The sequence below is a fragment of the Balaenoptera musculus genome, chromosome 6 (genome assembly GCF_009873245.2).
Source record: "Balaenoptera musculus isolate JJ_BM4_2016_0621 chromosome 6, mBalMus1.pri.v3, whole genome shotgun sequence".
Taxonomy (NCBI): Eukaryota; Metazoa; Chordata; class Mammalia; order Artiodactyla; family Balaenopteridae; genus Balaenoptera; species Balaenoptera musculus.
Genome location: NC_045790.1, coordinates 88996378 through 89014667, shown reverse-complemented (window position 1 = coordinate 89014667; position 18290 = coordinate 88996378). Strand labels below are relative to the sequence as shown.

Here is an 18290-nt window from a genome sequence, read left to right as displayed (position 1 = left end):
GGAACGGCTCAAAGTAATCTGGGGTGTACAAGGCACGAGGTACCGTCTTCAAAGCAGCACAGCTTAAAGTTATGCTTATAGTCCCTATAAATCATGTGAAGTAAAAGCACAATCAACTGACTCTAAGCAAAATAATAATAACTAACACTTTTATACTCTTAAGGGCCAAGCACTATCTTAAGCTCTTTACATACATTAATTTGTTTAATCCTCTCAAGAATCCTATGAAGTAGGATACTTGGTTATCCTCATTTTCCAATTTGGAAGCTGAGGTATAAAGAGGTTAAGTAACTTGCCCGGGACCTCAGAGTTAGTATGTGGCAGAACCAGAATTCAAATTAAGACAGTCTGACTCCTGAGTCTGTGCTCTTAACAATTAGCACTATACTACCTGAAAACAAAGATCAGAGGTCCATGAAAAGAAAGTCAACATCTAAGAGCATCAAAAGGACTTAAGATTTTCTTTAAGACTGGAAAAAACTAGGGATGAGCAACCGGCGGTAACATGCGCCACCCTGCCGAACACAAGGGCAACAGTAACAGCTATGCTTACCACAGGCGTATGATCGTTATGTCCGAGAACATGAGGACGGTCACCATTTGAAATGGCATGGTTCTACTGGTTTTAGCTTAATATATGTGAATACGACAAATTCAAATGTGAGTCTTAATTCTGCATTCAACAAAAAACTCTGCCAACTGGGCTACTTAACTGGAAACTATCCAGTGCAATAAGCCCCTGAAGTTATGATGCAGAAACTTCCTGTTCTTAGAACCAGTGGCAAAAAACCATTATACCCGTGTTTATATGCTACTCTGAATCCAAAGGCATCAATAACCAAGTGGCCATAATTAGGCACTGTGATATATGGGTTTCCCACCAGCGTCTACTCAGACCAGGAGAAAATTTCTGATTCAAATTCTACATTAGTATTCCAGACAGCTGAGATACACGAATCTAGAACCACTGCAAATATCACTAATCAATCTACAATTTAAAGGGGCCAAACTATTACTATAGCCATTTCAGTTAGTATTCATTAAGCACTTTCTATGTGCCAGGCACTATGCTAAGCTTCTAACATGGACTATCTTTTTAATCATCACAATAGAAAGTAGTATTAGTCTTTGCATTTTATGGTTGAAGAAAGAGAAGGTTAAAGAAGTTAAGAAACTTCCTTTGATCACACAGCTGTCAAATGGCAGCCACAATTCAAATCCAGGAAGCCGCCTCCAGAGTCTGTACTTTTACACCACTCTAGGCTGCATACACTGCAGAGGACTGTACAAAACAGTCACAGGGTTCCTGCAACCAGAGCAAAGGGATCAGTGAAAAATCCTAATGCCACCAGGAATTACACCACTTGTATCACTCCACACCAAAGACCTCTCCTTTGAATTAGGTAATGACTAGAAATCCACAATGCTCTATCCAGCTGGTAAGTTAGACAACCAGAATCTTACCAGCTGACCATAGCTATGGCAACACATAACAAGAGTATTGTGCTCAAAAGTGATGCAACGAGCTAGAAAAGGAGAATTATATATTGTTGAGGAATTCAAGAATCTGATAATCATAAATAGTTACCTGGTAGAAAGCTACGCCCTCTGTAACAGTGAAACAGCTGGGATTACTACCTCTGTATACAGATGCAACTGAGGTGATCCACAGAAAAAAAATCTAATAAAAGACCTGGTGGGGAATACTGTCTTTTCGCCCTGAGCCCAGCTGCAGATATCAGGGCAGAAGAAGAGGTTCTTTCCCAACTAGGATTTGAGGAAATACAGTGTATCAGAGGCTGAGGAAGCCTCATCCATTTTCACAGCCTCTGAACTGGCTGTTCCATCCAATGAAGTCTAGGAGGCTCACATTCAGCCACGGAAACCAGAGGTCCCATCATCTAATTAAGGGGGGTGGAATGGAAGTAGAGATGGGGGTACTCTCAGGTACCACTGGTAGCAGTATAAACTGACATAACCTTTCTGAAGGGCGACTTGGCAATTCACATCAAAAGATATTTAAAAGCATATACACAATGACTCAGTAATTCCATTTCTACTAATTTATTCTAAGTAAATAATTAAAGAGTATAAGCCGAGACTTGACGACAAAGATGTTCATCTTACTGTTATTTGTAATATTAAAAGGTTAGGACCAACATAAACGTATGACAAAAGGATACTAACTAAAAATCAAGTAGGGCTTCCCTGGTGGCGCAGTGGTTAAGAATCCTCCTGCCAATGCAGGGGACACAGCTTCGACCCCTGGTCCAGGAAGATCCCACATGCCCCGGAGCAACTAAGCCCGTGTGCCACAACTACTGAGCCTGCGCTCTAGAGCCCGTGAGCCACAACTACTGAGGCCCACATGCCACAACAACTGAAGCCCGTGTGCCTAGAGCCTGTGCTCCGCAACAAGAGAAGCCACCGCAGTGAGAAGCCCGCGCACTGCAACAAAGAGTAGCCCCCACTCACAACTAGAGAAAGCGTGCGTGAAGCAACAAAGACCCAACGCAGTCAAAAAAAATTAAAATTAAAAAAAAAATCACGTAATATATATCCATATTAAAGAATTCTGCTAAATCATTAAAAGTGCTGTAGAATGATATTAACATGGTAAAAGATATCATTACATATTAAGTGAGAGGCAAATTATAAATCACTATACATAGCATGATACCATAGTTTTTTTAAGTTTCTATACGCATTAAAAAAGACTAGACTGTAATATATACAAATGTTAAAAAAAGTTATCTCTGGGTGGCAGGATTATGGGTGATTTTTATTTTATTTTTTTCATTTATCTATATTTCCTAATTTCCTACAATAAACTTGTATTACTTATATTTATAATGCAACAGAAGAGCACAGGCTGGCAGTGCTAACACTATTATAAATTAGTTCAAAATATAATTAGCTATCATCAACAAATATCAATAACTGAGACCAGATTCATCAGAACCTTGTGGCTGGGAAGAAGTGCCAACTGAGGATATAAAACATACAAAAAGAAAGCTGTAGAAAAAATCCACTAACTTCAAAGTATTGTCCACCCTACACTGGAGTGGAATATCTATCACTACAGCATTCAATATGTGTTTGCTGCATGAATAATCCTGCTTACATTCAGCCAGGCATTGCAAAGAACCATTGTCTTTAAAAAAATTTTTTAAAGTTAGGTCTGTTTCACTATATTTCTAGTTTTTTTAAACTGTCAAGTTCAATAAAAATGAAGGTGTCTGTATTTAAACACAGTGATACGAGTATGTCAGCATGGTCCTTTGAAGAGGGTACTTCATACCCTGTACATCCCAGATTACTCTGATCCCCTCCACGGGAATGACTGCAGTTGTGCTTGGCTGGGGTGTATAAAACCCCAGTTATACCTTCCTGTTCACACCTCTATTTTAGAAAGCAAAGACCTTCCCTCAAAAAAGAAAGAGAGCTGGAGAGAAGGGAGATACATATACTACAGAAAAATGATTTGTAGCAGCAATGGAGACCAAATTCCAGAGTTTTATCTAAATCATGTTCTATACTTTCTAATAACGATTTTTACTAGACTAAACTAGTTTCTTAACAAACAAACAAACAAAAAACTACTTTATAGGGGTTTATATCTTAAGTTTTATCTTAAGATATAAGATATACCTTAAGATAAAGATATATCTTAAGATATATCTTAAGTTTATATCTTAAGATATATCTTAAGTTTATATCTTAAGTTAATATCTTAAGTTTTAATAACATTAATCATACCACCATTTAAAGGCAAAGGAGCAAGGCAAGAAGGGTGGTAATGAAAAAAGCTTGAGCTGTGAAGAAAGACCTGGTATGAATCCAGACTACCACTTGCTAGCTGTGTGACTCTGAACAAGTTATTTAACCTCTCTCAGTTCCATCTTCCATATCTTTACAATAGGAATAACAGCTGTTGTGAGAATTTAAAGCAGTCTAATACAATATTGGATACAGAACAATACTCAAATTTCATTCCTCTTTCCTTTCCTCAGAACTGAGAAAAAGGCGTAATTTTGGAACATGAGAGACGGTTGGTTATCTGGATATGGTGGAGGTCTCCGAACTGTTAGGGTACAACAAGAAGGCAAAGGGTAGCAAATACCAGGGCAGAGGAAGAAACTGGGATGAGGAAGCCAAGTCTAGACATGCTACTGGTTGCAGGTTGTGCTGTGCTTTAAAACTCTCCCTACTCAGTTCAATCTCCTCAGTCTAGGTTTGTCCAGTCTTGCACATCAAGCCTTGCCTGACTGTCACTATTCCTTTCCAAGCAGAAAGTAGAATATGCGGGGAAAAGTGAGGAAAAGCAAACAACTGACAATGTATGCTCTTGATGACATCTTTCCTCTGGGATCCCTTCCCCTTTCCTCTCCACCTTTATTATTCCTACAGCACAAACCTTTCCTAGAAACAACAACCCCTATGAATATGAATGATATCCTGCACAAGAATTTAACTGAAACTATCAAATTCTGAGCACCAAGATTCTAGAAAGGTGCAAATGTCTTATTTGTTTCAATGGTTTCTTTGAACATACACATTTTATCAGGTAAAGAAATCATTGGGATTTTATCTTAAAACCACTTAAGGACATAATCAAAAGGTTTGAGTATCAAATAAAGCCACCTATCCATAACACATCCTGTTCACAAGTGTCCCAGAAACTCGATATAAACAAAATCCCTCTGTTTATTTCCAGAAGATAATACTGTGGTTTTCTGTATCCAACAGTACACCTTACATACCCAAGGTAATTATGTTTTCTTCCTCTACTCAAACAGAGCATCTGTTGCTAACACAAGTCCAAGTTGTTTTCACAGACAAAAAAGCAGCTGGTCAAGCTAATCCATTTGCTGACTAGCCACCATCAAGCTTCTGTAAGACTGTCCAGTTAACTTAACCTCTATTGTCAGACTGCATGAGTCAGAACTTCCAATCCTCTTTCAATTAGGATTTAACAACTCTTCTTTGGCACCATCATTTGAAACATTTATTACAGACATAAACGCAGAAAACATGCTTTAAACTTAAGGACAAAGGTAAGAAATGGCTAGACTGGATTAGAAAAACGGTTATACAAATTATCAACAAAGGGATAAAGTTATTTTGAAGTTGAGATTATGAGATTACTAATAGCTAACGGATAGTACTTATGTGTGCTAGGCACCAAGTGATTTTTAAAAATTAACACGATTTCATAACCCTTTGAGGTAAGGAGACTTTAAAGATGAGGAAATGGAGACAGCAAATTGCCCAACCTCATTCAGTTCATAAATAGTAGGACTGGAGACGACTCTGAAGCCATCCTCTTAATAATTTAAAGCCCAAATCCCAAATACCTTACAAATGGGTATATATTCAAGCCACTCGCACCCTTTGCCACTTGCAGTAACTATGTTTCCTTATGCAGACTAAGGTATCATCCCTGCTATTATTTTCGTTGTAACATTCTATAATAGAAAAAAAAAATCATGCCAGGGGTGTACTACTACTGTCTTATTTCAAGAGAAATACATAACCAGCTCAGTTCATTATTAGTTGAGGTATATAATTGATTCTGCAGTAATTCATGAGAAAAGAATGCTCAAATTCAGAGCACTGAATTGGTTATAAGCATCAACACATGATGCTTATTTTAAGCTATAAAGCAAAGCGTTTTTTATTAGAAATATTATTTGAGACTATCAATGAAGTTCAACGTATTTTCTAATATTGAGAAGTTGATTCTCTAAGTTATCTAAGATACATTAGTACCGGTAAGAAAGAACAGCTAATTCTTCGCTACCTCTGGTAAAACTGTACACAGTATGTGTAGGTACTCAAATACAAGATTTGGAATGAAATCAAGTTCAGATCTTCGCCTTAGCCTTATGTATGGCTAGTGGTATGACCTTGCAGGACTCACTCCAACTCCTGAGTCCTCATTAAAATGAGAGACAATGCATGCCCTGGCAAAATAAGATGATCCACATTAAAATACTTTTTAAAATTATATTTTACAGCACACAGAGTATTTTGTACTTATTCTTTGTAAACTTTAAGGCACTGTACTTTAAAGTACATAATTCACACTTAATTATATTACCTGCTTTTTACAGTAACTCTATACAATAGTCTTATTTCCACTGTATATATGAGGAAATTGATTAATCATAGTTAAGTGATTTGCTCCATATCACAGAGCTACATATAGCAGCATGGAACCCAAGTCTCTGGACTCCAAGTCTTTGCCCTTCCATTTGCTCTGAACTAACGTCCACTCAGATACCACATGACTTTTATTTAAAAAGTTAAATAAGCTTTGAAATGTTTTACAAATTCAAAACACACAAAATGTAATTTTTAAAAAATGTCTTACTAATAGTCATGCAAATAAAAAAACTGAATATACCTGAGTTTCAAGATGCACACATACAATGAAATCATATGACTTTTGTTAAATACTGTAATAGTTAACGCTAAACACATCACTACACTATTCTCTCATGCCCCCAGTGCTCCTCAAGGAAGTGAATCCAGGCAAAATTATAGAAAACAATGTTCTAACGTTTTTTCCAGTGCTTTCTATCTAATAATAGAAAAGAATGGCCTCTTGGACATGCCCTTGTTTTTCCCTGCTACATTATTAGTAACACTGTGTTCCTTCCTATACTGCACTATATTTCAATTACTATAATCTAACAAAGAGAGCACGGTGGTTGATTTTTATATAGGGATTATAACTAAATATTAATAACACTTCTAATTGTATTCAGAACGTTGGCTATGTTCTCTAAATTTTTTTTTTTTTGGTTAATATAAACGGCTAGTTCTGTATACCCTTTCTTTAACTTGTTCAGAAAGTACAAAACATGCCAAAACAACCATTAAGGTAACTGACCAGCAACACTGAACTGGTCGGAGGGTGGGACCGCTGCTCTGACAACTGTCAGTCTTTTCTCTCAATTCAACCAACACTAAACACCAACACGTTCTAGTGAACTAGTCCCGAGGAGGGCTGGGCGGTGGACAAGGCTGGGGCGAGGGGCGGTACTAAGGAGATCGGGTTCCCGACCTAAAGAGGCACAGATTTTGCCAAGATAGGAGAAGACTGGGTCGAGGAGAGGGGTCAGCTTCGGCGTCAGCCGGTAGACCCCCATGTGCCTTGGCTTCCTCTTCTGCTAAGGATGGATAAACCCTCACTAGCACGCCGGGAGGCTGCGAGAATCAAAGGGGGCCCAGACCGTTGCAAAAAATGATGAAAAACTGGGGGCGGCTCCCGCTATCCCCTCAGGAGCCAGGGCCCAGGACCCAGGACCAAGTACAGGACAGAAGCTATCCAGGGTCACGGGGCGCGGTCCCCGCAGCCCGGAGGGCGCCGCTTTGCTCCTGGGAAAGAGCAAAGCGGCCTGGCGGCCTCGCCCTCCGCGGCCATAGCCCAGCCCCAGGCTGGCCTGGTCAGCCCCGCTCGCCCACCGCCCACCCGGCTGGGGCGCTCCGCCCAGCCTCGGCGGCCCAGCGCCCCCCGCCCGCGCTTACTTTCTGGGAGTCCATGGCCAGGGGCTGTGTCCGCCAGACCCAAAACCGCGTCGAAGAACCTTGCGAGGAGACGGAGGGAGGTCGGACACGCCGACACGGCTACCCGCGGCAGCTACTCTGCTGGGCCACCACCGCCTCGGCCTCAGCCTCACACCGCACCGGCGCCGCCCGGCCGCGCCCCGTCCGCGCCCAGCCCCGCGCGCGCCGCAGTCGCGCCGCCGTTGCCAGGGTGAAAGGGCGGCCCGCGGAAGGGAGGGGGCGAGGAGCGCCTTGCGCACGCGCCCTGCTGCGAGACGAGATGGGGAGGAGTGGAAGGGGGGTGCTGGTTATCCAGTGCAGCGACGGAGCGTCAGAGAGAGAGGAGTGCTCGCCCCTCGGTCCCGCCGGTCGTTTGAAGAAGCCTCGCCCTCCTTCCCACATCCTTTTTCCTCCAGAGCGCGCGATTGCTGCAGGCTTTGGAATGGACCACTGGGCATCCAGCAGCCGGGTCCGTGGGAGGGCAGCGGAAGGAAAGCTCTGGCCCTGGAGATAGATCAGCCCCTTCTCCATCCTGCAAACATCTGAAGCACCTCCTTATGCTAGCCTTGGAGAAGCAGCCAGGCTAAGACAGGCCCTGCGGTCCAGTGAGAAGGAAATGGCTGGGAGGGGGATGTAGTGGAAACATGGGGAAAGCCTGTAGGAACGTGACAGAAACTTGGGTAGACTGTGGAGCCTGGTAGACCTTTCCCAAAGAGCCCCCTGGAAACCTTGCTCGCTGTGACTTTGAGCAACTACTCTCCCAGAGCCTGTTTCATCTTTGGTAAAATAAGAAAAAATTCTGACTTCGCAGAGCATTATGAAGATTAAATAACGTATTGGAAGTGCCCAGTACATAGTTAATGCTCAGTAATTATAGTTATTGGTGGGAAGCTAGAACCTGCTCAGTCTGGACTGAGGAGACAATAGAGACGAGAAAGCTTGGGAAGGTACGATTCAAAATGTTCTTCCCCGAGTGGACAGGCCTCATCTTCCATTTCGATGACTGGAGAGGTTCAGAAAAGTTCAACTGGGCAATCATTTATGGTGAATGAACAAAAGGGAAAAATATATTGAGTACCTATTAGGTACCAATTCCACGACTGAGAATCAGCAGTGACAAGGCATTTTATATACATACATATATATATATAAAATGTAAGGAGTTTAGACGTTTTACAGAGAAAAATTACATGGGATAAATGGACTCAGAGAATTGTGTGGGTTCCATGTTCGGTAGGAGAGTCAGGGAAGACCTCTCTCGGGTCACTCCTGAGAGTGAGAGAATAACTATACAAACATTTGGAGAAGAGCATTCTAGATAGAAGAAACAGCAAATACAAAGGTCCTGAGAGGGCACGGTCTCTATGTTTAAGAAACAGCATTTATCCTACAAGGCTGTAATTATCTCTGTAGATGGATCTCCCCGACTATACTTGTGGGTCGAAATTTCTTTTACCCATATCTGTATCGCCAGCACAGGGCCTGCCATCTAGTATGCATTCAATAAATCCTTTTTTAAATGGCCAGACATGTACAAGAAACGGGATGAAGGGAACAAGGAAAAACTAGTTCAGGCTAGGTGGGTTGTTTTTGAAGACCAGGGTCCAGGGCCTATGTGCACAATTTTGCTCCTGCATCTGAAAGTAGTGGCATGCAGCCTTGCAGAGAGATGCTCCTTTTCTTCGTGTCAAGGGAAAGGAGCCTCCTCTCCAAGCTGCCCCAGTTCCATGAGGAGAGATGAGACCAGCCAGGCACCCAGCGACTAGCCTGCCGCTGCGGCCACGCAGGCCATTCTCCGCAATGCACGCGCACTGCGGCTGAGTCAGTTTCCCATGAGGGAGAAATGCAGCCTAGGGACTGGAGAACGTCAGAAGTCAAACCACCCTACTGTGAGCTCCCCAGCCCTGCACCTGCCTGCCACTGTGTGACCCAGTGAAGAAGAAACAGCATTTAGCACTGTCCCCAGTTCTCTTGCTGCAAGGACTTTACCTCACTACTGTCAGAGGGTAACTCCTGGGCACTCTGTGACTGATGGGCTTAACCCCCAAAGGAGGCAGAAAGAAGCTTTGGAGACAGTGAGTCACAGCTGAAATGCGATCTCCAGATTCTGTCCCAGGCCACATCCCAGGAGCTCACTCCTGGCCCCTTGCCTCCCCGCTCCCCTAGTTCTTTCCCTGCAGCCCAGCCAAGAGCCTGCAGCTTTTGACAAGAGTGCTACCCCATTTGACTTCTGCTCTCGCCAGATCTCTGTCTCCTTTGGCCAGTCTGGCTCCCTGCCCAGCTTCCCGGGCCTTCTGGTTTCCCTCATTCTCATCTGTAAACAGCTAGTCTCTTCTAGCTGTGACTTCTGTCTTCCCCAACCCATACAGCAGGCATTCACCTAGCTGGGCACTAAGTCTGCTCCCCGACCCACTCCCGCTGCTTCTGGCCTGTGGGCAAGTCCTTTGCCTCTTCACAGCCGAGTCAGTTTAGAAATTTTCAAAAGTAGCTTTTCTAATAAACCAAAGCCCTTGTTCTCAAATGTAATCCCCAGACCAGCTGAATCAGCAGCACCTGCTAACTTGTTAGTAGTACAAATTCTCAGGCTTCGTCCCCAGACCTACTAAATCAGAATCTCCGGGGGGTGGGAGGGGGGTACAGTAATCAATGTTTTAACAAGTCCTCCAGGTGATTCTGATGCACACTAAAGTTTGATCGCCATTGAACTGAGAGAAAGCAAATTGTTTAAAAAAAAAAAGGAAAAAGAGAACTACAGAAGCACAAAAACAGATGACTTTTCAACACAGGTTTCTGATTCTGAGATAGCATATCTGGTCATAGATATTTATTTGAATGAGGTTCCTCGGCCTTCAGGACAGCCTTTCTGACTAAATCCCAATTTAGGATAGCCTCAGGCTTGGCACTGCTGATTTAAAGAGTCTGGCAAAATTGTCTCTTCCAGAACCAGGTTTCCTGTTCTCTCTTGCCAGGCATCGCCTGCAGCCCTGAGTTCCCTCGTAAGTTCTGGGATCCCCCATCTCTTGGGAGAGAAAATTTCTTCCCTTAAGTTTCTTGCCAACAGTCTTTCCCTTTGGGAGTCAGTGTAGGGCCATCGCCCTGGAGTCAGCCATCCGAATTTTAATCCTGCCACTGCTGCTTACCAGCTGTGTAGCCTTCAGTGAGTCATTTAACCTCAATAAGCCTCAATTTCCTTATCTGTAACATAGCGATCATAGTGGTAGTAATTCCCAGTTAGGGTTGTTGTGAGGATTAAAGGAGATTATGTATGCAAAACGCCTGATTTAGACACATTTAACAAATGGTAGCTGCTACTGTTATTACTGCCTTGTATATCATATCCTTCTGTGCCACCATGGCATGGCTTTCTGCTTCTTGATCTCTGGGGTCTTAGAAGTCCTATTCTCAGCCCTAACCAGTTTTCACTGTCATACCTGGCTTTTCTGAAGCATTATCACTGGCCAGATGCTGCTCTTTGTTGAAGCCAAATCTTCACCCATGGCTCCCTGTTAATATCTGGCCTGAGTCTTGACATACACCACATAGCCTCGGAAAACCCTGAGCTTCTCTAAGCCTCAGTTTCTTCAGCTGCGAAATGGGCATCATAACAGTACCACCTGTAAGGGTGGTTGAGTGGATTAAATGAGAGAATTCATATTAAACATTAAGCACAGTGTCTGGCATGTAATAAGCATTCAAAAAACATTATCTATTATCATCTCTTCCCAACCACAGAAATCTAATCCACTCTTTTTTTTCCTGCCCCCTTCTGACCAAAAATAAATTCACCCAAAATCCCTGGAACCCCTTGGAACTTGGAGTACTAATTTCTGATCCTAGAAGCTCTCATAGGAGGGAAGGGATGGTTCTGGTCTGACGTGAGCTTGTGCTCTGTGGGGTGGTCTAGCTCCATACTTGGAGAGCTCTAAGCAAAGCAGGAAGCAGTCAGTGGACACAAATCTGACAAAGGGCCTGGAAACCATGTGAGAAGAGACACAATTAAAGCACCTGTGAGTATTTAGCCTGGAGAGGAAAAACTCAGGGAGGACACAGTCATTTAGACTTTGAATCTCTCTAGGGCTGTTGTGTGGAGGAGGAATCTGGCTTGTCCTCTAGCCTCCCACAGATAGAATTAGACCCAGTTTGGTGGAAGCTACAGGAAGATAGATTTCCACTCAACAAAAAGTCCAATTTTCTAAGAGAACCATACTGAACTGGAATGGATTTTTGTTTCGTTGGAAGGTCCCCATCCGTGGAGGTGTCCAAACAGAGGGCTGGGCATTTCCTTGTCAGAGCTGTCCTAGGGGGGGATCAGGCACTGGAAAATAACTGGCAGAGATAACCTTTAACATCTTTCCGAACCCTGAGGTTCTTTCATTCTTCAAACTAGAGGCCAGTTACTATGCATTCCCTTTCTGACTCAGCTTTGCAACTGTACTCACCTTTGGAATGCACTCTGAATCTCTTCTCCCCACCCTCACTCTCATAAGATCCATCACAAGGGGTCCCACTCTTTCCTGGGAGAGAGCATGAGAGGGGCAGTTAACTAAACTGTAGCCGTTATGATGTTACTATGTCACAAGCCCTTCTCCATGAATGATGGCCTGCTTTATGCTAGGCCCCTGGAACACTGAGATAAGTGAGGTCTGGAAGACACAGGTGTTTCCATCACATCCTACCTTGGCTCTGGAAATGCCCCTGGATTCATCATGTTCAGAGAATGACCAAGGACACAGCAAATTTATCTGCCTCTTGAGCTCCTCTGTGTGAAAGGATGCTGGCCCCCAGCCAGGTCTCTCCAACACAGCGGAGCAGACTCACTGTTGCTAGTAAGAACATTGCTCAGCAGCCCCTCTTCCTCTGCATATGCTCTGAAGATGGTATGGGCCCGACTGAGACTGCATGATTGAGACTAGGGGGAGAGAGGGCCGTTGTGAGTTGACGGCACTTCTATTTCACTGGCTAAACTCCAGGACTCTGACACCAGACTGTGTGAATTCAAATGCCAAATCTCCCACTTATCAGTGGTGTGGCCTTGGGTGATTTCTTAACCTCTCTGTACCTCAATATTCTTATTTGTACAATGAGAGTATTAACAGGACCCACTTGAAAGGGTTGTTGGGAAGATAAATGACAATGTATATACAGTGCTTACGATAATGCCTGACATATGGAAAGTACATAGTATATGTCCACTATCTATTATTCTTTTCTAAAATAAACCATTCTTGAGTACAGCACCAGGAAATAATGGTTTCTGAGCCCTTTGATACTGCAGTGCCATTGCAGTCAAGTTCAGATGGTACCATGTCAGCACCTTCTAGGGAAGTGAGTCTCTTGAAATCTGTCCCTCATTCTAAAGGTAAATCTGAACTCTCTCCTAGCAATCGGAGATTGAAGAGGGAAGGTGACAGGACTTAAACAGACGGGAAAGGACAATAGGATCCTTCCCAAGCCAAGAAAACAGCCTGAGCAAAGGTGAACAAGAAGGAGAAGAATAACTAGAGGGAATGGAGATAGGAGTTGAAACAAATGAAAACAGCAACCTTTAATGCCCAAATACCCGGGCAGTATTAGGAAAATTCTAGAACATATAGGAGATGAAATATTCTCAGCCATGAAAAATTATCTTTATGAAAAATACACAGCAACGTGGGAGAGAGCTTATGATAATACAATTTTAAAACAAAACAAAAACCTTAGCTGGAATAGTTTTTTTCTAAACACAATTGGATAATGCCTTCTGTAGAAAAGTAACTGAAGCATTTATAAACTTCTCTTCTGTTTATAACTTTTTGTTTTTGTTGCGCTGCTAGGCATGTGGGATCCTAGTTCCCCCACCAGGGATCGAACCTGAGTCCCCAGCAGGGGAAACACGGAGTCTTAACCACTGGACCGCCAGGGAAGTCCCTGTTGATATAACTTTTAGCTTAGGTGAAGTATCAATACATCATGTATGAGAAAGCTCAGCCTGGTTTCCTATTATCACCTACAACTGTTATATGTTTACTTTTCTGCTTACATAAAAGTGAATCAAAGACAAGTACATTGGCTTTGAAATATAAACCCAAACTTGGCGTGACTTCCTCATGATTAAAAAAAAGAATAAAAGGGGTGGAGAGAGAGATTCATAGGGGTCAGATTGTTATGGTCTCTAAATTCCCAGCTGGGGTGTTGGAATTTGAGCATTTTGTAAGTGGGAAGCCACTTACAAGTTTATGAGCGGAGTTATTTTCGGAAACTTGATTTGGCAGGGGAAATCGGAAGGACATGAGTGGGATGAGTCTTGGGGGAGGAGCTGAGTGGGGACCCAGAGGCCCAGGCCTCCCCCTTCTCCTCCCTGTCCCTTAACCTCCCCTGGTTGGATCCCTACAGCCCCACCCTCATGCCCCACTCCACCACCAGTGATGGCCTTAGCAGTACGAATCTTTAAGTCGGTTTTTCAGTCAAATGAAAAAAATAATTAATTGGCCTTAATAAAAACTATTGGCTCTCTTCCTAAGTCATCTAAAACAGGTGTCAGCAAACCTTTTCTAGAAAGGCCCAGAGAATCAATATTTTAGGCTTTGAGAGCCATATGGCCTCTGTCATAACTATGCAACTCTGCCATTTTGGAGAGGAAGCAGACTTAGGCAGTACATAAAGGACTGGGTGTGGCTGTGTTCCCCTAAAACTTAACTTACAAAAAGAGGTTGGGGGCGGATTTGACTCACAGGCCACAGTTTATCAACTTCTGATCTAAAAGAGCATTGTGTTATTTTTCTTAGAGAATAATTCTGTGATTTTTCAGTGCCTCTAAAGCTCCCTGACCCTCCCTTTCAGACATTTCCCATCACATACGCTGCCATCCCCACCTCTATTTATGAGAGGAATGCCAGTGATGATATGGTGGGCTAGTGATCTCTGGAGCAGTGATAGGCAAAGCAGCGTGTTAAAGTGGAGGGGCTTTGGATTTCATCTCAATTTGAGCCCTGACTCTACCAACTGTGTGACCTTATACACAGCACACAACCTCTCTGAGCCTCCATTTGCTCGTGGGCAAAATGGAGATAATAGGTTCAACCTCACAGGGTTTTTGTGAGGATTAAATGTTTGTAAAGCACCCAGCCTAACAATTGACATGGAACTGGCACTCAATAAATAGTTACTAACCCACACTGGCTCTATAAATAGCTGTCAAACAGGACAGACCCAGCCTGCATGAAGAGAATTCCATTGTGGATCCAGCCTTCAGGTCAGTACTGGCGCTGGAGTGAGAGGCAGTGGGATCATTAAACACATGCAAGGCTAGAAAAGAAGGCAACACTAAATTTAAAGAGGCTGCTGCAAGACACATTTGTATCAAATGCTTCTGATGAATCATTTATTAGGCAGCCCCACTGTACCAAATCCTCTTGGTGGGTTGGTGGTTGGGAACATGGTCCCAGGCTTCCATTGAAGTAATAAGATCCTGCTCTCCATCCACAGACTCTCAACAGCTGGTGAGCGGGAGAACCTCGTGTAAACAGCTTCCTCTGAGTTCATTCCTCCGGTCTCATGGGACCAGTCACCTTCCCCTCAACTGAAAAATAAACACATCAAGAAAATGAATGCATCTCTCCTAGGGGAACATGACACAATGAGAAGCAATCAATAACAAGAAATAATGTGGGATCATCTTTAGAGAAGACACTGTGAAATGTAAGAAGGCTAAACACACACACACACACACACACACACACACACACACACTTAGGTTAACAGACAAGAAAGAGATCTGAGAGCCTGGGTTCAAATTCTGGTTTTGCCCCCTTATCAGCTGTTCATTTCTGGGCAAGTGATTCTACTTCTGTGCCTACATTTCCCCATCATAAAATGAAGATAATCACGGTAAGTTCCTTTAAGGTTTTTGTGAGGATTAAATGCATTACTAAGTAGACAGTGCTTATAACAGTGCCTGACACTTAGTAATGAATACTAGGTTAGTGTTTGCCATTATTTGGTATCAGTATTACTCATTCACAAAGATGTTTTCAGAATAGCTGAACAACTGAGTCAAACACATAATGAATCAAATTCAAAACTAATCTGAAAAATCTGATTCTGTGGTACAGTCAAAGACCCAAACCCAAAATTCAAATAAAACTTTGGATTTTTCACTCCCATGACTCAGCGGTGGGAGAGGTCAGACCAGGATGATGGGTGGTCCCGTAGTTCAATTCAAGGAACAGAATATCCTAATTCTTAGGAAATACATAATGAAGTAGTTAGGACTAAAGGGCCATGCTGTATGCAAATTGTTCTCAAGTAGTTAAAAAATACTAGATGTGCATACATATATATATGTATATATATATATAGAGAGAGAGAGGGAGAAATGTTTAACAATAGGTGTAACAAGAGTCTATGGTGTTCAGTGTACAATTCTTATTCTTGCAGCTTTTCTGTAAGTTTGAAATCATTTCCAGATAAGTTTTAAAAAACCCATTAGGATGGGTTAAAAATAAAAAGAAGCATTGACTCAAGTCTGACTATCAAGCAAGCACTGGGCCACTACAGGACAAGCAGAGGTGACAAGGCACAGTCTTGACAAGACACCAGGAGAGCCTGGACCTGGAACAAGGAAAGTGGTTCTGTGACTCAAATATCTAATGGAACCAGGCAAACTAAGATCGTCTGATACAGCCATCTCCACAGGAGGCTCTGCTTGTCCCCAGGTGCCTAAAACAGGCTGTATGTGGCGCTAAGAATAACATTGCTTGAAACCTTTGCCATAAGCTCCATTTTAGGGCTTTAGTCTTAAGATTTTTGTTTCCCATGCCACTTGTCACCTCTTTGCTGATCCGCTGCCTCAACTTCTCCCCAACTTCAACCCATTTTGCAAACTGCTCGCAGAATAAATCCCTCAACTGTTGCTCTCACTACATCACCTCCTCACTCAGGAAATTACAATGGCTTCCTATTTTCCACAACCCAAATCTAAACCTTGCTGTCTTATCAGTTCCATATTTTCTGATTTTTATGTATTTTGATTTGCAGTTTCAGCTTTTTTCCCTGTCGCTGAAAATAACAGAACCTGGGATTCAACTGATACCCGATAGTGGTTGATGTTTAGTTGCAGTCATGTGGCCTGAGCACTAAGCTTATGCCAAAATTGTGATTTGTTTGAGATTGAGATAATAGTTCTTTCCTCCTATATATTTTTAAATTTAAATAAACTTAAATTTTAGAATAGATTTAGGTTTACAGAAAAGTTGCAAAGATAAAGAGTTTCCATATTCTCCACACACAGTTTCCCCTATTTTTAACATCTTACGTCACTATGGTACATTTGTCACAATGAATGAAGCCACACTGGTACATAGTTATTAACTAAACTCCATACTTTATTCGTATTTCATTAATTTCTCCTAATATCCTTTTCTATTCCATGATTCCATCCAGGAGACCACATTACAGTTAGCTTTCCTCCTATTTTTAAATTGTAGAATATTATTTTAAAAGCCAAATGTAAACAAAGTGTATAGTCTAACTGAATAAGATTTTATATGACACTTTGATGCAATATTTTTCCCACTACCCTTGAACACGAAAAAACTCACAGCATCTAACTCATCCCCAGGCATGATTAGAACATTTATCCTGAGTTTTCTCCTTGTGTCAGATCCCTTGGGAACCCAGAATAGCCTTCTCAGATTTCATGTCCAAGACTACATCTAATTAGCTGGTCCAAGAAAGCTTTGCTTCCTATACAATGTAAAGGAATTCTCTACACAGTAACTCACATGGAGATTCCTGAAATCTCTTGTTTGACACAAACACATGGTGGTAAAATGGGCTTTCACTACCACCTGTGCAAAGTACCTCAGAAACATCACCACTGTATTATTCCCACATGGGCCAGGAATACTAGTGTTCTGTATGGAAAACTATGGTATCAACTGCCCTTAAACAGGCGGAGTCTCTTCTCTCATTCAGTTATAGGGAGTCTACCTACCCCACTCACAGAGCTCATTAGCTCATGGAGCCAATTAACAGACAATGTTTTTTGTTTGTTTGTTTGTTTTAAAGGAACTCCTTTATTTATTTATTTATTTATGGCTGCATTGGGTCTTCGTTTCTGTGTGAGGGCTTTCTCTAGCTGCGGCAAGCGGGGGCCACTCTTCATCGCGGTGCGCGGGCCTCTCACTATCGCGGCCTCTCCCGCTGCGGAGCACAGGCTCCAGACGCGCAGGCTCAGTAGTTGTGGCTCACGGGCCTAGTTGCTCTGCAGCAAGTGGGATCTTCCCAGACCAGGGCTCGAACCTGTGTCCCCTGCATTGGCAGGCGGATTCTCAACCACTGCGCCACCAGGGAAGCCCAACAGGCAATGTTTAATCGCTCTTTCTAGCCACCGATTTGACACTGGATCTGCATTCTTTCCAACACCCTCATCTTTCTCTGCATAGCTGGAGTAGAAAGAAAAAGTTCATGATAACATTTAAACAAGTGGCCACGTTTTTCCCATCAGGAGTGGGTAATTTCCCATTCTCTCTCTTAAGGAAGAGAGATAATACCACTTCCTAGAAAAATTTCTTAGATGGAACCTGAATTTAAGTACAATATCCTTTAGCATCCTGCTAAAGGCTAATAGCTATAAAGATTTCAGATAACAAAAATATTTGAAAAGTAACAACAAAGCTTTCCAAATGAAATACTTGGCATAGAATTTTAAATAGGCAACATAGGATTTTTATCACTTTTATTTAAAAAAATTTTTG

The 18290-nt window shown here is 42.5% G+C and overlaps 2 protein-coding genes across 7 annotated transcripts in view; both read right to left on the bottom strand.

Annotated features, from left to right (window-relative positions):
• FSD1L (fibronectin type III and SPRY domain containing 1 like) overlaps window positions 1-7719 on the bottom strand; it is a 67069-nt gene extending 59350 nt beyond the window's left edge. For all 4 annotated transcript variants that reach the window (XM_036856256.1, XM_036856260.1, XM_036856257.1 and 1 more), the window contains exon 1: window positions 7537-7719. In XM_036856256.1, the coding sequence (XP_036712151.1) occupies window positions 7537-7551 (15 nt within the window). In that variant the 5' untranslated portion in view covers window positions 7552-7719. The remainder of the gene's footprint in view (window positions 1-7536) is intronic.
• A 5425-nt stretch (window positions 7720-13144) lies between these two features.
• The window catches only part of SLC44A1 (solute carrier family 44 member 1), a 214471-nt gene continuing 209325 nt past the window's right edge, over window positions 13145-18290 (bottom strand). The window contains exon 17 of one of the 3 annotated variants that reach the window (XR_005020315.1): window positions 13145-15112. Coding sequence is in view for 2 of the 3 variants with exons in the window: in XM_036855423.1 (XP_036711318.1) it covers window positions 17961-17978 (18 nt within the window). In the remaining variant the exon portion in view is untranslated. Of the gene's footprint in view, window positions 15113-17831; window positions 17979-18290 lie in introns of those variants that run through there. The other 2 variants (XM_036855425.1, XM_036855423.1) reach the window with 2 other exon arrangements.